The 18925-nt window shown below is 40.4% G+C and overlaps 1 protein-coding gene across 1 annotated transcript; it reads left to right on the forward strand.

Moving 5' to 3' along the window:
• Positions 1–1659: 1659 nt before the first annotated feature.
• On the forward strand, positions 1660–14377 carry hspb7 (heat shock protein family, member 7 (cardiovascular)). Its single transcript, XM_048561825.2, has 3 exons — positions 1660–2037; positions 6111–6244; positions 12516–14377. The coding sequence occupies exons 1-3, from the start codon at positions 1839–1841 to the stop codon at positions 12699–12701; spliced, it is 519 nt and encodes a 172-aa protein (XP_048417782.1). The 5' UTR covers positions 1660–1838; the 3' UTR covers positions 12702–14377.
• Positions 14378–18925: the final 4548 nt, after the last annotated feature.

Below are 18925 nucleotides of genomic sequence, written 5' to 3' on the forward strand. Positions count from 1 at the left end.
TGTGGAGTGAGAAACAGAGTTAATGTTTCAAGTCCACTAAGACTCTGCTTCAGCCAATTTTACACAACTGCTGAAGCCACATTTAACCACCAATATCTGGATCACTGCTCTGTGTGCCCTCTAACAGTCTTGTTCACAACCTTTATCGAACAGCAATGGACCGGCCAGCCAGCAGGAAAGAACAACCTTAGTTTCAGTGCCTTTGCCTTGCACTGCGGGGACCTTCTTCACATATCTTGACTGCCTCTTCTTATTCTGGTAATATGAAGCCGACAAACTGATTCCTTATTAGATCACCTACTTCTGTTAAGAAAGAAGAGAAGCTCAGTCGGACCCTACTCTTTGCCCTCCCACTGAATCCCGATGTCTAACAGAGCTCTAGCTATATACTAGCACATTTTCAAAATCAATGTTTCCTGAAAAGTCCAATCAGATATGTTAAAAAATTGAAAATATTTTGAATGCTCTTGTGCGTTATGCTTATCATTGGCCTCTTTTTTATGTTTTCTCCCAGTTTCCCTTGAAGTTTTTTCTTCTTTCACTCCAGCAACAGCAATACAGGAGATTGTGTCATTCTCCAAGTCGCTGGGAAGATACTGTTTACTCACTATTAAAAGTTCAGATTATCTTAAAATGTCAAAGATTGCACGCACACTTCCATACTCGTTAACTTAATCTTCTCCATTTAACCAGATCTGTTGGGAAGAGGTAAGTTTAAAGTGGAGTTTTGTTGTCCAATACCCATCCATTTTTCCTACTTCTCTTTGAAGAAAAGCCGTGTTTCCTTAGCGATGAACTCTACCTGTACCCCTGCTTTCTAAGCCCAAGTCAGTGTGATCAGAATACTCAGGGTCAATAGTCACATGGCACCAGGTTATAGTTCAACAGGTCCATTTGAGATCACAAGTGCTGCTCCTTCATCAGGCAAGTGACTTCATCTGACGAAGGGGCAGTACTCCAAAAGCTTGTGACTTCAAATAAACCTGATGGACTATAACCTGGTGTCGTGTGACTTTTGACCATGTCCCCCCACCCCCCCCGCCCCCCAGTCCAACACCAGCACCGCCACATCAAGAATATTCAGATCCAGCTTCACAAAGGCCAGGATTCATAACCCCAATTTTAACTCATTTTTAGCACATTGTCATACATTAAGGTCTAAGTTCAAATCCAACTTCTGAGGGATACCACATCAATTTTCTTGTGTTGGATTGCTTTAAGCACAAGCCAACTGGAAATGATAAGGTTTCTGATCATTTGTAAAACAACCAGAACAAAACAATCGCATGTTTTACATTCTGCTGTATTTTGTAGGGGCTATTTAAATGAATTGAAATGTTCCTTCATTAACTCAATGCACAATCATTTATGTCCAAAATGTCATTTCAATCATTCTAATTGTTCCCAAAGCAGTGCTTCAAGTCTAAATAAAGCTTTTTTTTTCCAGTTTCAGGACAGCAGAGCAGCAGCTTTAACAAGAATTACAGTGCTGGAGTCAAATTGCTTTTTTAAGTTCTCCATCGAACTGAGCTGGAATGTTTGCTATGAGAACACATTCCTGATCACTCCATTTGTTTGGAGGACTCTGACGACCTTTCATCTGTTAGAATTTTCACAACTGCATGCCTGATGTGGCCAGAGCTAAAATTAACATCAAAATTTGACTTTGGCAGTCAGACACATTGGCAGGAGTCTGTATAAAAGCAGAACAGAATACAATCGGAGCACAAAAGACGATTTGGTCTTTGGAAGCTTATCCAATATTTCCTGGCCATCCAGGGGTGCTAGAAAGGAGCTGGTGAAGTAGAATTTTGAGATTTAAACTGTATCTGCCTTCCATGAGTGTAAAATCCTCTACTGCCTTCAGATCTGAGCGTTGCTTTCATCAGAACACCACTTCCTCCTCTTCTTCTTCGGGTCCAGCTTTGGATCAGTACATGGATAAATCAAGAGGTCTCTTTGGGGACGAGTTTGAGAAGTCCTCAATCCTCCATGGAAACTTTTTGAGGCCCCGGACTGAGCAACTTGGATATTCAGGTAAGTGCAATCCGCCCAGAGCAATGAATTCTGTAGTCACATTTATTAACACTAGAAATTGAATGGGTCCCCTTTTTTAATTATTTAAGGAGATGGCACTGCTTAAAATTTGAAGTTGTGTCTTGCATCTGAAAAGAATTCACATGGAAATTCGAAATAATTCTGCAAAAACGGAAAGTAATGATCAATAAATCTCAGAAAAGTGGAGTCATCATGACCCACTGTGCGATAATATTCCCCAGGCAGCTACAATTGAACATAAATTAAATACGTTGAAGTGAAGGTAGAAATGTAAATGAAGAAGATAAAGTTAATTGAAAGTACATTGCAAAATTTAAATTAATCTAAACTTTGAAATGAATGGCCATACATTAGCTTAATTCGGAAGTGTGCATTTAATTGAATGTGTGGTTATTATATTAAATTAATTGTCTAGATCCATATAGGGAACAAACTCAGACACATAAAAGTGAGAACAGAATAAGAATAAATTCTACCTTTTGTATACTAATCATGGGACAGGAAGCTTACTAGGGTGCAAAGCTAATTGACATTTACAAAACTAACAAGTCCCGTACTAGAGCAGCAGATTGAGAAAGCACAGAGAAAAACCTCGCTGTAAAAATCTTTCAACTGCCTTGGGTTAATTTAGCACACTGACTGTGGGAGTGAATTTCAATTCTGCATTACTGTCTCAACCTTGGGATGACATTCCAGATTTTAAGACATTGGCCATGGCTAAAATGCTTGTCTTGAAACTCTTTTTGTGGGATTGAGGATGCCAGTGAATACTCTAAATAATTACTTAATTTGTTTTTCTACATTTCTTGTTTGGAGGTTTACTCGAGAGCAATTAAACTCAAACGTTATCTGATATAATACAATCAGATGTGTATCCTTCTAATGGTCAAGTGTAAAAATTACATATTGATCCACAAACATCTCCCTTAACCTGTGCTTATCGAAACAATGCTAATGCATTAAACTTATTCGCATCACATAATAGTAAAAACATTTGAAAATCTCAAGTATATTTCAAAAGTCGTGATATTTGATCGATATGATCCATCTGTGTCGCTGATGTTTAAAGCTAGTGCTCAGGTTATCAAGGTTACAGATGACAACATGTATAAAGAATGATCCAGTAAAGATCAAGTAACCTCATACAAAATCCCAAGAGTTCAGAAGTTGATGAGTGTACTTTATGCACAGACATCCACACAGAGAAAGCTATTAGCATGAAGTAAATATAACTGGAAAAGAAAATAAAACAAAACATATTGAGAAAAAGGAGCACCCCTCTGGGCTCAGTGAGTGAGTTCACAGTGTACTGTGTGTAATCACAGAGTGGCTAAGTACCATTTGGTTCAACCTCGGGTGTGTTCTTCTTCTTCTGTTGTCTGCATGAAGAGAGGTCTGACCCACACGGCACCATGACCTCCACCACATGTAAGCCCCAAATCTACCCCAGCCAGAACAGAGATCGAACACCATGCTGTGAACTCCAATCTGACCCACACTGGTCTTCCAGCTAATGGGGATAACTGTTGTCATGACCATTGATCATAGCCCTGGATCAAGAAGGGACCTGTCAAGCTTTAATTCCAACTTGCTTTTTTTAAAAAATGAAAATGATACAGATAAAATGACGGTGGATATAAATTCAGTGGCTGCCTGAAAAGAGACCACGGAATGTCACTCCTATCAAGGTGTCAAGAAAGCTTCAAAAGTATGAATTTAAAAGGGAGAAATGCTCTACAAACTGAACTGTTACCTTCTGAGAGTTATTTCAGGCTGTGAACGTAGTGGGAGAAAGGACAGCAGTCTGGGTGAGAAATATGGTTTGGGTTTTCCCTTTCAAGAATACTCAGGGTTAGGTGCTTCAGCTCTGGGCTGTGTGCATTAGTGGCCTGACATTCTAGTGTCTGGATAAATGTGCTGTGAAAGTCACAGTTTTGAGTATAGCCACTAAACACCTCTGAACTGAAAGTAAAGAAAGGGAGAATAATCTCTCTTAATCTGAATGCTTCCAGTCAGCTACTGTTGAAAGGAACCAGGACAAATGAATCTCAATCAAGCTACAATGTCAAGAATTTCAAATTGACTGCCAAACGGTAACTGCTGGTATTGGTGCCAGTGGCTATTTGAATGCGATTGGTAACATCCATTGTAAAGGTCGAAATATCTTATTATCCACTTTCCACGAATGACACAGAAGCTAAGTTGTATATCTTTTTAAAAATATTATTGTCTGGACTCACTTCTTATTCCTAAACCATGTGCATGCATTGTTATTTCTTCCTGCATTTAATAACAAATAAATTCATTCTTTTGTTAACTTAAGAAAACTTGTTTAAGGTGTCTCTTTTCAAACTGCAAATTATTTTGGGAGAAAGGCATTCACAAGCAAGGAGGCCTTTTAAAATTAAATTTGTCGTGACCAAATGAGGAGTCGGGTGAATAAAGAAGGGGAGACCATTCATCTCTCCTCACCTGGGATCTTGACAATTTGGGATAGCCCATCTGGAACCGTAATAATTTAGGGAAACTGGATCTGGTCATAACACCACCCCATCACCCCCCACAACCTGCACCCCCACCAGTCAAGAATTCCAGGTTGCTACGGCAATGTACTTTTCCATACATTGAGCTATGGGTACTGATGGTAAAGGTTCAGATTTTATTAGGATCAAATGGCTGGCTAGGAATCTCTCCTGCTCTTCCTGCCATTGCCATTGGAAGGATTTACAACTTGTTCTTACTTGTTATGAACACGTCTCCTTTGGTCATCAAGAATTGGAGGGCCCTTGTAACCTGGACTGTCTGACTGAAAGACAGGAACACTGGCCACTTTGTTATCAGACCTCCTCATGGGTTGTTAGCCAGTCTCACTAGCAATGGTGATGAAGTTATTACAACCAGCATCCTTTTCTTCAGCAAGTGATGAACAGGCACAGGGGTTTATGGAAAACAAGCTAAAATTTCTACCCTGACCTCTTTCTTACCACTCTAGAGTGAATGGCAGATCGAGTCAGATGAAACCAGTGAGATAGCAAGAACTGGAGTCAGAGATAACACATTGTAGAGCTGATGAACAGAGTAGGCCGAGCAGCATCAGAGGAGCAGTAAAGCTGATGTTTCAGGTCTGAAATTCTGAAGAAGGGTCCTGACCCGAAACGTTAGCTTTCCTGTTCCCTTGGTGCTGCTTGGCTTGCCCTATGTTTCTCTAGATCCACACTTAGTTATCAGATGAAATCAGCCTTGCACTTCAATATCTCAATGTTTAGGGTTACACACGAATGCCATTTTGGTGAGAGATTGGATGCTTGCCAGCATCAGTTCAGGCACATTAAACTACTTGCAGAAAAGGAGGTGGGGGCTATGAAGTTTAAAAAATATATAAAATACATATAACGATTTCAGAAGAGTGATAATGAAATGAGAATCCACAAGATTGACAGGAACAAGTAAACAAATACATGTTACTAAGAAAACAGTTTTTAATTGACCAGACCTTATCATACTGCTGTACTTTGTTTAATTTTCTGTGTTTGTGGATGCAAGTTGTTGGATTACTTATCTACATCTTATCTCTGCAGCAGTCTGTACCTGTGGTAGCATAACGGATTCCATTAAAGGCTCCCGAATAAGATTCGGATAACTCATATTTCAAATGTAACTCCCTACTCACTTCTTGGCATACTGCCTCAACAGATTGAGAAGTGTGAGCAGCCCATAATAAGCCTGCAGCTGGAATGTTAATAGGATGGAAAAGGTCACTCTGCTGCTTTTGAATTAAAAGTGTCTGGGCACAATAATGACTCATGCATTTAAACATATTGCTGTAGATATCTTTCACATGTTGGATACCAGAGTGTCAGCTTGGCTTATCATAGCACTTATGTAGAATTGACACAAGCATTAATTTTCAATGACTAAGCAACTACATGGGATTGAATCCCATTACAATGGAAACCATCCAACCCTCCACTTATGCAATACTATACATTACTCACATTGCCAAATGCAAAAATAGATGATGGGATTGTTCAATGTGTTTTCCCCCAAAATAGGCCGTCCAGGAAGTATGGGGAATGTAAAGACCATGGGAGACAATTACCAGTTCACAGTGGATGTGAGTGACTTCTCACCTGAAGATATTATTGTTACCACCTCTAATAATCAGATTGAAGTTCATGCTGAAAAGGTAAGGTACCATTATCAAGCCTCGTTTCGTAACTTGTATCATCGAGCGTACAGTTGAACATCTTCAAACCACCATATCCCAGTTTTCTGGTCACAAAAATTTTTTTCCCCCTCAGTTCAACGGAGGTTGTGGCAAGAGCCTTATCAACTGTGAAAAGAAATACTTGCATTTATACAGCATCTTTTATGACTTGTCAAAGGTATAGCCCAGCCAATAACATACTATAGAAGTGCAGATGCTGTGATAGTATAGGAAACACGACAGCCAATTTGCACACAGAAAACTCCTTCAAACAACAACATGATAATTATTAAATAATCTATTCTGTGAGTTTGATGTTAATTGAAAGAGAAATATTGGCCAGGACTTTGCTTATTATTCTTCAAAATTGTTTCATGGTCTCTATTATACCAACTGAGAGCGCAGAGAGAACTTCTGTTTACTGCCTCTTCTAAAAGGAATCTCCAACAGTGCAGTACTCCCTCAGCATGGCAGTGAAATGTCAGCTTGAATTTCGTGCTCAGATCTCGGGTGTGGGTCTTCACTTCTGACTCATTGGACTGATTCAGATTGCATTAGAAACAGAGACTGTTTTGCGAAAAGAAAACAGTCATCATTTTGTTCATGACTGTTGGACTGAAATTTAAGATTTTTGTCCTGCAGCTCCAATTATTTGATGGCCAAGTCTCCCATTACTGGCGCCAAGATTCTGCCTAGGCTTGAGTGTACAGTCCTCAGTGGTACATGGCATGGTTAAAAAGTTGTCCGTCATGAAAGTTTCTCCACAATCCGCGTTACCTCCTGCAATGAGTTTAGTTTACATTAGGTTTTAAACAATGTTAGTCAGATCTTGGACTGAACCAGGGCCACGTCCTTTCTCTTCTGTGCTGGAAGTTAATGAAAGACAGATGTGTTGGATTTCATCACTTCTAAAAGTAACTCTGATGTTCAGCACACTTGCCACTTAAGTAAGGCCTAAACTTGCTCAATCTCAAATCTTCATCCCAGCAACTAATATGAGAAGGTCAATCTCAACACTGGATTTCAATCTAAGATTTGCACATCCTGAACAGATTTGAAGCTATTTTCAGATGAAATAGAGACTTGTTTACCACAAATGTCAAATATCTATATAATCAGGGCTACAGCATTGAAGGCAGCCACTCTGGGCAATCACAGCCAATCTTTGAAAGAATTAACTGTTAATCTCACTCCCCTGACAAAGACTTCCTGTCAAGTACTTATCTAACTCCCTTTTAGAAGGTTGCAATTAAATCTGTATCAACCGTTCTTTCAGGTAGTACACTCCAGACCATCACAACTTGCTGCATTCCATAAAATGGCATTCCTCCATCAAAATAGGTTTCTGAGATTTTCGGTCATCTTCTCATTTTACACAAAACAGCAGATAATGCTGCCAAAATCCACAAAGATCCTCTCCATGCCGTATCAATAATTAAGGTCTAATCTGCTTCACTGCTACACCCCAGCCTAGTAGCTTACTCCACATTTTCAGCTCCTGGTGATTCCATACCTGCACCAAATGTGAGTGGATATCAACCAGGAGGTGCAGAAAGGTTGTGCAGTAAAGAGCATATCTTTTGGAGGGAAGGTCCAGTGAGGTAAACTTACAGACCTGAATTTTGGAGCAGGGGTGGAGCCCCCATGATCTATTGCTCGGTCTCCTTGAAGAGCATTTTAACAGTCAAAGCCACACTCACACATACAAGCTCTGGGTGTTCCAGCATTCCCAGCCAAAAACACAGGAGTATTTGGAAAGCTAGATGGATACACAATTTTTCTCTCTTGGGATGCATCTCCCTCTATTCAAATCCTGAAATTGCCCCACGGCTTCTCCCATATTCTTTACATATGATGTTCCTTCTTGAGAAAACTTACCCTTGCTCTCAAAATTATTTTGTATGCTTGTCAGGTTGTTCCATTCAACTATCAATCATTGTGATTAATTTCTTCTTAGTATCTCTTTTAACTTTTTGTTTCTTTAATTTGAACGTATTTCCTTTTTTTTCTGGTCCTGTTTATCCAGCTTAGTACTCTTGGGATACCTTATCTCCATAATTTGATATTTTATTCACTTGAATGAAGTCTCTCCCTAAGCTGCATTTAACCTGAGTTTCAATGTTTTAAGAAACCAGTCATAATCCTGAAACAGTTACATTACAATTAGATGTAAATAACTCATGGCCTTTGAATGAATAAACCTCTTCAGGGAAGGGTATCTACTACTCTTTCTCAGTGAGGCTTACATATGATTCTCTTTTTTAAAAAATTGTTCATGGAATGTGGGTATTGTTGGTGAGGCCAGCATTAACTGCCCATCCCAAATTGCCCAGAGGGCATTTAAGAGCCAACCACCTTGCTGTAGGTCTGGAGTTACATGTAGGCCAAATCACGTAAGGACACTAGATTTCCTTGCCCAAAGGACAACAGTGAAGCAGCAGGGTTTTTATGACAATCAATGAGGGTTGTATGGTCTTCATTAGCCTAGCTTTTATTCAAACTTCCTATAGATATAGAATCCACACAACATGGAAATAGACCAAGCCTCCAAACAGCATTCCAGCCAGACCCATCCCCTTACCCTGTCCTCGTAATCATGCATTTCCCGTGGTGAATGCACCTAATCTACATATCCCTGAACACGGTGGGTAATTTAGCACAGCCAATCCACCTAACTTGCACATCTTTGGACTAATGAATTCAAATTTCACCATCTTGGTAGGATTTGAATACAAGTCCACTGAATATTAGCATGGGGTTCTTGATTACTAGTACAGCAACTTTACCCACAAGCCACCTCCTCCCCATCTGAGATGGGCTGGCAAGCTACTGATTATAGAAATAAAATTGTTTGAAGAAGGCTCACAAAGGGAGTCGGGGACACTTGTGAAACACAAACAGCTAGCACACAGGTGCAGCAGGTCATCAGGAAGGCTAATGGGATGGTGGTCCTTATTCTAAGGGGGTTGGAGTATAAGAGTAGGGAAGTCTTACTGCAAATGTACAAGGTACTGGTGAGACCAAATTTGGAGTGCGGTGAAGAGTTTTAGTGTCCCTTATTTAATAAAAGATATCATTTCATTGGAGGCAGTTCAGAGAAGGTTCGCTTGCATGATCCCTGGTATGGAGGGATTGTCTTATGAACAAAGATTAAGCCGGTTGGGGCTCTACTTTCTGGAGTTTATAAGAATGAAAGGTGATCTTATTGAGACATACAGGATTCTTAAGGGGCTTGGAAGAATAAAAGCTGAGAGGATGCTTCCCTTACGGCAGAGTCTAGGGCCAGAAGGCATTGTCTCAGGCACAGTGGCTGAGTGGTTAGCACTGCTGCCTCACATGCTGGGCATCTGGGTTCAATTCCAGCCTTGGGTGACTGTCTGTGTAGAGTCTGCACATTCTCCCCATCTCTATGTAGATTTTTGTCAAGGTGTGTTCCAGTTTCCTCCCACAGTCCAAAGGTGTATAGGAAATGCAGAATGGGGTGAAGGTCTGGGTGGGATGCCTTTCAGATGGTGGGTGCAGACCCAATGGGCTGAAGGGCCTCCTTTGGCACTGTAGGGATTCTAGAAAGGAGCATCAATTTAAGATTGACATGAGGAAGAATTTCTTCTCTCAGAGGGTTGTGAGTCTTTGGAAATCTTTGCCACACACAGCTGTAGGGGCAGAGTCCTTCTGTATGTTTAAGGCTGAAATAGATTCTTGATCAGTCGGGGAATCAAGTGTTACAGGGAAAGAGCAGGATAATGGACATGCGGAGTGTCAGATATGCCATGGATCCTATTGAATGGCAGCGCAGACTTGATGGGCTGAATGGCCTACTCCTGCTCCTATTTCTTACTGTCCACTACATTTGAAAAATGTATTCCTAGCACATGAACAACATCAACAAGGCGATATTCATTGAGCAGCCAGCCTCCGTTTCTCTGGGGGTATTAAAACGTGACCAACCACACAGCGTGAGGCTGTGATCAAATGAAATTTAGAATTGTCCTGTCACCTCCTGAATTACATTAATGAAAGAGCCGGTTATCCACATCCCAACACCTCACATACCATAAAAATGTCAGATCCACAAACCAACATTATCACACCAGTCTGGGATTTTAAAGACAGTTAAGATGCCCAAATCAGAGGCTTATCTAGCATTTTTAAAAAGTACACGCTCACTATTTCAAGCTATCGAGCTTGTTAAAGATCCAATTAACTATAACTTTTTTGTCACACACTCCATTTCTCAGTAGTCAGATGGGAAAATGTTTGGGAGTAACTTGGTCCATTTATGAGGATGCAGTTCTAGTGTGATTGAAAGGCTTACATGTGGGGCTATAGTTACTGCTGCTGCTAAATGCGGCAGCGCAAGTTATTGTTAGATGTTATTTATTCACTGTTTGTAGGTTATCATCACAAATAAGGAGAGAGTTAGAGGGTAGAAGTCTTTGAATTGGTGGCAGTGACTGACTTTCAATTTGCAACCTAACCCCTTTCCCACCTGATACCTGGCCTAGCTGCATAATTGAGTGCAGAATCTCCAATCCAAACACAAATTGTGCCCCAAGATAGTAGGGACTGCCAATATGGGAGCCTGAGATAACAAAGTGTAGAGCTGGATGAACACAGCAGGCCAGGCAGCATCAGAAAGGGTCAGCCTTCCTGCTCCTCTGATCCTGCCTGTCCTGCTGTGTTCATCCAGCTCTACACCTTGTTATCTCAGATTGTGCCCCTATGTGTTGGATGGTCCAATGTTTCATTCACCAATTGGCAGGAGCAAGTAGATGACACACTTCCAGTTACACCTCTCTCATCCCATCAAAAACCGTAAAAGCCAGGCCCCATTTCCCGATTTGCCATCATGGGAACATGAATTCGCAAAGTCTGAATTGCTGGCTCTGGGCGTGTAACGACTTGGCTAATGGGTAAGGTCACTACAAACAGAAAACACAGGCTTTTCTTACACCCCAAAGCCAAATTTAACGTGAAATATCGAGTTAAAATAAAATCAGAAATTGCTGGGAAAATTCAGCAGGCCTGGCAGCATCTGTGGAGAGAAAGCAGAGTTAACATTTCAAGTCCAGTGACCCTTCTTTAGATCTGATGTTAGCCAAGGAATATCTATGTGTACATATGCTGAAGACAACTAGCGGAAGCAGCAGGGGAGTAAAAGTGTAAATGATAAGTGAAGATGGAGCCTAGAGAGAGAGACAAAGACAAGTGTTAAGCTAGAAAAAGTTTGTAGGCTGGTTACACAAATTAAGTAATTTGACAGAGGGATAAATAATGGGAAGGCATTTTGGCAGGGGAGCCTGTATTCTTCAGCACTGAATATCGGCTTTAACAATTTTAGAGTCTGACCTTGTCTTTTATCCAGCCCCACACCCCAGTCCTGCCAGGATGAGGACTGCTTTCAGCACAACCAACCCATTTTCACCTACTTACAGTCCCCAATAGCAGCTCTTCTTTCCCACTTTGTTTTATTTTCATGAAATTTAAATATGTTTTGCCTGCTGGAACATGTTGGAACAACTGGCGCAAAGGCTTAATGCCAAAGCCACAAACTGGGAAATTAAGGATGAAATTTTCCATCTGATAACTTTAATTGGTGGAACATTGCGGGCTGCCTCATACGATTTCCCAAAACGTGCCACTACAGAAAGAGAAAATTAACCCTTAACACACTGAGTCCATAATCACTTTCATCTCACTTCTCTAAATCTCTCCAGTATGCTTGTGAATAATAAATATTCAAATTACTTAATTTGTGTAACCAGCCTACAAACTATTTCTAGCTTAACACTAAAAAAATAAAAGTGTTAAAGTCTCTCATGTTTTTAGTGTAATACCATTTTATGGCATTGAAAATGGTATCAATACAAATTGACAACACTTGTACTCACAACAAGAAAGTTACTGTATATGATCATCACAGCCCACACATTTGTGAGATCATGCCCTTGAGGTAATATAGTAGACTTGATGGGCCAAATAGCCTAAGTCTGCTCCTATATCTTATGGTTTGATGGTCTAGCAGCATTTCAATAAAGAAAGCAGAGTTAACGTTTCAGATCCCATGACTGTTCTTCAATTCAGAAACATTAATTCTGCTTCCTCTCCATAGAAGCTGCCAGAACTGCTGAGCTTTACCAGCAATTTCTGTTTTGAAGCACAATTTCCTGTTGGCTCATTCCACATGTGGGAGTAGTTCTCACGGGCTCAATACAAATATAAAGCAAATGACTTATTTTTAAATTTTCAGCTTGCTGCAGATGGAACTGTCATGAACACATTCACACACAAATGTCAGCTACCAGATGATGTGGATCCCACCTCTGTGACCTCCACCCTGGGTGATGATGGGACACTGACGATTAAAGCAAAGAGGCACCCAGCCAAGCACACTGAACATGTGCAACAGACTTTCCGAACTGAGATTAAGATCTGAGCAGGCAAGGGATGAGGGCTATGTTATGGTAATGCTGGGTGGTGTTTGATAATGCCAGTGGTAGTGCTTTGGTCATGCAGATGATTACATGTGCTGGTGTCTAATTCACACCTCACTCTGCCAACATACCATTGCAAAATATCATCTCAACTCTTGTCGGCATGGAAATATTGAGCAAAGCCTGTGCAATAAGATATTTGACACTTTCTATCACATTATTTAGTAATTCCATTTATATTATGTATCCACGACTAATCTAAAGTTCACAAGACAGTGGCAGACTTGTTTGAAAGTTTTCTTGTTCCAAAAGGATCGATGCTGCCTTCACACGGAGCTGACAAATTGTGTGAATGGTCTTGTATTGTAAGGTAGAATAGATCAGAAACATCGGTTGATTATTTTATCAGTTGACCCCTCCTAGATTTAATTTTCCTGTGTAATGTGGTCTGTAAATAGGTTTGCATCATAATGCTGTATTTTCGTTCTTTGACAAAAGATTATTTTCTGTCACTTAGACAAGTGTGTAAGAGTGTGTGCTGCTATTAGGGAAACAGTTTCAGAACACAAGAATATAAAACTCTTCGGGAATAGGAAAGGACCATTAGGTCCAATAGCCCTGCCCTTCAATCACTGATTAAATGAAAAGTTATATAATATGACAAAATCTCTTAATCTTCATATAAGGCACAATACTGCATTGCCTAATTACAGTCATACTTATAGTGTAGGACAGGGTACTCCTCTAATATATTTAAAATGGCAAGTGTGGAAACAAATCATCTGAGATGCTAGAGTATGCACCCCCACCTCCCCACCTCACTTTGCCTCCACATTCCCTCTCCCGACCCCATAAAACACAGCCCCCTGTTTGTGGAGTGTTGCAGTGTTCACATTAGTTCCTATATTCCCTGAAATTAAAACAGAGACCACACTTCAAATATAAATGCTTCATTGGCTGTTTAAGGGCTTAAACAGTCTCACGTAGATCATGCGTTCTTTGTCAACAACATTTGGTCTCTTTTGGACATGTTGTAAAGGAAAGCACCAATGATCCAATGCTGAAGATCTTGTAATGGCAGTTTTAGTGAGGTCACCCATTGAAGCAAACAATCACTGGAGTTAATTTCAACAGGAACAGAAGGAATAGGCGCAGGACAAGGCCATGTGGATGCTACATTTTCACACACTATTGAATATTCCTTCTCCTTTGTCTCCAAAAATCTTTCAACAAATGAGCATCCAAAGCTCACTGGGGGAAGAGATTTCCATCCATTTAATTGAAGCCATTTCTGTTCCTCCGAGTCCCAAATAGCCAATGATTCATTTTTAACTTTGCGCGCCCTAGTTCACTCCCTAGCCAGAGGAAACATTCTCTCAGCACTTAAATGCATATGCTTAAAAACTTTTGACAGATGGAACAATGTTAATGAATCATGGTTGTTTGAGATTTCAATTGAATCTATAAATGCCTTTGAATCCACACGCAGTTAAGAACATGCTACTTTGGAAAAGATCTTATTAAAAGTTCTTGATTGCACATTTTGATCTCATTCTAATGTTTCCTACACTGATAGTCACTACTGGTATTGGTGTTTTCTAAAAAATGTATTTCTTCTTTCCTATTATTGCTAATAGAATTCCACTGTCTTTGTGTTATAATAAATAAATATACTCCATTCTGATGTCTTGGAAATTGAGTCATTATTGTTCTGGAAATTTTGCCTTGTAACATGCCTTCATGAAGCTATATATCTTCATTGCTTCAGAATAAATGTTTTTGAGTTGCTTAAGAGGATATCCAATTCAGCACACACCCTGGTGGATATTGACCCCTGACATTGAACGCCATGTGCTCCAATGCTCCTGCTTTCATTGTTAAGACAATACCTTGGAGCAATGAAAAAGATGTAATATAGTCAATGTGTGGGCTTTAATCAAAAGCAGAGCACACTAAAGGAAATGCAGCAAAATTTGGTGATGATTAATCATTGCTATCTTGTACCAGTGCCAATGCTTAGTGTAAGAATGGGAGTGCTCAGTACCATCTTGTGACCTCCACATACTCCATATATTTCTCTCTTTCTACCACTTTTCTAGACATCTGTGTCATCACATCATAGAAGGGAATTCCATTCAGCCCACTGAGTCTACGGTAGCTCTCTGTGGAGCATTTCTGTCAGTCCTTTTCCCCCCATTCTATCCCCACAGCCCAGTGAATGTATTTTCTTCAATTGCCCATCCATTTCTTTTGGAAATCATTTATCATCTTGTTTCCATGGCCATTGTGAGCAGCAAGTTCCTGGGCATTACAACTCATTGCACAAAAACTTTCTTCCCCCTCTTGCACCACTATCTCCCCCAACATCTTGCATCTGTGTCTCAAGTCCTTGTGTCACCCCTCATGAGAACAGCTGTAACTTGTCTACCTCATTCAAACCAGCCATAACCTTCTACAACTCTATCAAATCTCCCCTCGATTTCTTTTGATCAAAACCAGAAGGAAGAATCAGCAAAATTTGGAACCGACAGGACTAGTTTGAAATCATCTTGTGTACATTAATATGGAACTCCAGTTTGGACTGATCCTGTCTTTTTTAAGTTTTAATTGTTTCTTCCACCTTAATCTTGCGCCTTAGCAAACCTTAATCTTGTAGAATTCCTCATCCCTGGAATTTGTACCACCCCTTTGGTTGATACCTGTTTTATACATTTCTTGCCAAAAAGTGGCTGCTGGTTTTTAGAAATACAGAACCTCTTCCTCACTGCTTCACTGAAAGGTTTTCTGATGAAGGGTCTAGACCCAAAACGTCAGCTTTTGTGCTCCTACGATGTTGCTTGGCCTGCTGTGTTCATCCAGCGCCACACTTTGTTATCTATAATTCTTACTGTTGTTTCTGTCCCTGAGCAGGATGCGGCCTAGATTAAAAAACCTCTGATTCAAAACAATACTCCCACCCATTGGCAAGACTCACAATTGTTTATCTACTTAAAACCATATTTCTGTTTCAGGCTGCATGCTATTTGCTATCTGACACTGTCTTGGACAGTGAGAAGCCAATCTCTTTGCAATAAAGCAGCGGAGATATAGACTATGCACAGCACTCTCACAGACCACACATAAAGTAAAGCCCATCCCTCATCCTTGAGTCAGCCAGAGCAAACAGACAGATCACACCACACCCACTTGAGATTATTACTAATCACATTGGAACATATATGCCTGAAGACTGAAGATAGAATTTCAAACCCTCATGCAAGGTCACTTGAAAGTTGCTGAAGGATCAAGCCCATTTCTGGTTGGACCTGGCTCTCCGATTGCACTTTGACCCTCGATAGCATTTCCAACGCCAGTCACACAAGCAGATGAATCAGCCCTCATTCATTCCCCAAGTAGATAACTGATAATAAGAACATTTTAGGAAAGCAAATCATCAAACAGCTGAATAACTCTTTCACGGCCCAGTGCATAAAGTGAGATTTTCTCATTTTTGCTTTGAATGTAGAGGTGAGCATGATTGGTGGCACATAAGATGCCTTAAGAAGACTCAACTAATCACCTAGATAACAAAGTGTGGAGCTGGGCGAACACAGCAGGCCAAGCAGCATCTCAGGAGCACAAAAGCTGACGTTTCGGGCCTAGGCCCTTCATCAGACCCTCTGATGAAGGGTCTAGGCCCGAAATGTCAGCTTTTGTGCTCCTGAGATGCTGCTTGGCCTGCCGTGTTCATCCAGCTCCACACTTTGTTATCTCGGATTCTCCAGCATCTGCAGTTCCCATTATCACTCACTCAACTAATCACCCGACATTCTGCACCTCTGGAAAAACCAAGAAAAATCAGAATGAAGGAATGCTGATCATAAACAGCAGCACTGACACAGAATTTGTGATATTGATATCAGTCATGGCAATGCTCCTCAAGTATCATCAAGATCACAATCAACCTCCATTAGATGTACGGATATTGAACATCTCTATCTATCCTCCACTCTCTCTGTCCACCTAATATAGTCTCCACACGCTACCCGACTCAGTCAGCAGGCCTGTTTACCCTCTCCAGATGGGGTAAGCATTCCTTCAATCCTGAACTCCTAACCAGAACTTCACATCCCCCGCCATCAGTTCTGCTGTCCTGACCATTACCTCACCCCTACTCCACCTCATTCACCACTTCCCCCACTGTTCTCAATCCCTTGCGATCTCTTGCCTACGCCAGATCTCTCTCACTGCAACTACCATGAGCTACCATGTACACTTTGTCTACAATCTCCCCTTGTTCTTCTGCTCGCTCTTTCACTGTGTGTTTCTGCAGCAGGCTTTCCCAGTCAGACAGGCATTCTGCCTGTTAACCACGTCGGCTTTTGGGTGGGTTCACCAGCCCCACCCTGCCGAACTCTGAGTGTACAGCCCTTTCAAAACCGGGGTCAAAGTCGCTCCAGTCTTCAGAATGTGGATTTGTCACGTGCTCCAAATCCATCCAATTTAAAATCGAAGCCCATATTTCAATTGCAATCAATTAAAAAATTAACAGTGAAAAATCACAATTATATAACCAACACGCTGACTGCATATTGAATTCCAAAGTGACGAAGGTATTCCCATGCCTGAAGCACAATCCATGTTGTCTTCAAGCTCATGCAGTTAGAATGACAGAAATGATCACACCTTCACCTTTGTAGCTGATGCAAACTGCTAAACCTGGTGTTTTTCAACAAACAAACCTCAAAACATTTCCTCAACAAAATACTGCAATTGTTGGCAAGTAATAAACACAGTTTGCTTGGTAATTTGAAGTTAGATTTGTCCTGAGCTTGCAAATACCAGCCAGGAGTCCACAAACTTTTAAACTGAGATTTACTAATCCCAAAGAAGAAGACAAAGTGGCACAAGCACTGAAGGCTGTAAGTTCTGCACTGCATTCTCCTTATACCCGAAATCTTAAAAACCTAGTCACAAAGAATGCACCTAGTAATGGGAAATTAGCCGAAGCCAATAAATGAAGTACATGCTGGGATCCCTCTTAAGAAATCACAATTTAATCATGTTTAAGATACATTTTGAAAATTACCGAAATAAGGTAAAGGTCAAAGTACTAAATTTGTGGAAAACTTTGAACAAATGAGGAGGGAAAAAGGGCAAATAAAGTGGGAATACTGGTGAAAATCAAGAAATTGGAAAAGCAGTGAGAAACATTTGAAATGGTGACCAATAGAGTCAAGTCAACATATAATTCACTAAAAAGTGAAGGTAACTAGCCAATAATTAACAATCATGCAAAAATAAAGACATCAGGGAAAATTTTGAACCAATGGAAAAGGGTTAAATACGTAGGCAACTAAAGCAAGGATTGCAAAAGGAGATACCAAATGGATAGCAAAGGATCAAAAACAATTAGGAAGGTAAAGATAGTTGTCAAGGAATATAACAAAGAATTGTGATGTATTACACAAACATATGTTAACAAAAAATTTAAGACATATTGCTAGTGCCATTTTACAGCATGGACCAGTTGGATTCGACTTGGACTGGTTGGACTGAAGGTCTGTTTCTGTGCTGTTTGACTCTAATGTAATTCCTATATTTAAACAAGAAAGGAGTTGGAAGACGGTGAGGGATCTATATCCAATTAAGCTAATGCTAGTGGTAGGAAACAGCAAGGACCAACATTCTTCAACTCTTTGAAGAGGGTACAAAAGATTAAACAAGGGCAATGTAGTGGAGAGAATATATTTGGATTTTTCAAATATTTCCATAGGGCACTGCATAATTTTGAAATTTGAAAGCAACACCAAATTAGGCTATAGTTAAAACTGCAGAGTACTGTAATGAATATGGGAAGATGTTAATTAACTTGCAGAATGGATGTGCAATAATTGAATGAATGCTAATGTACATGAGTGCAATTTAATACATTTTTCAGTAGGAAGAATGAGAAGCCCACGTATTCTTTAAGAAAGATGTGTTTAAATGGAGTGATAGTGCAGAAGGATCTAGGGAATGGATAAATCACTAAAAATAGTGATACAAGTTAATAAATCTTTAAATCCTGTGACCACCTGATTGGTGAACCTGGACCACCTCAGGTACTACTGCTGGTTCTGCTGGAGGTATGAGAAGTGATCTTGGGAAACCATTTCTATTCCTTCTCCTCCTCCCACCTAGGAGAGATTCTAGTGCCTGCTACATCTGCTTCTTTCACATGTTGCAGATCCACATGAGCCCTGTG

Source organism: Stegostoma tigrinum, chromosome 28 (genome assembly GCF_030684315.1).
Source record: "Stegostoma tigrinum isolate sSteTig4 chromosome 28, sSteTig4.hap1, whole genome shotgun sequence".
NCBI lineage: Eukaryota > Metazoa > Chordata > Chondrichthyes > Orectolobiformes > Stegostomatidae > Stegostoma > Stegostoma tigrinum.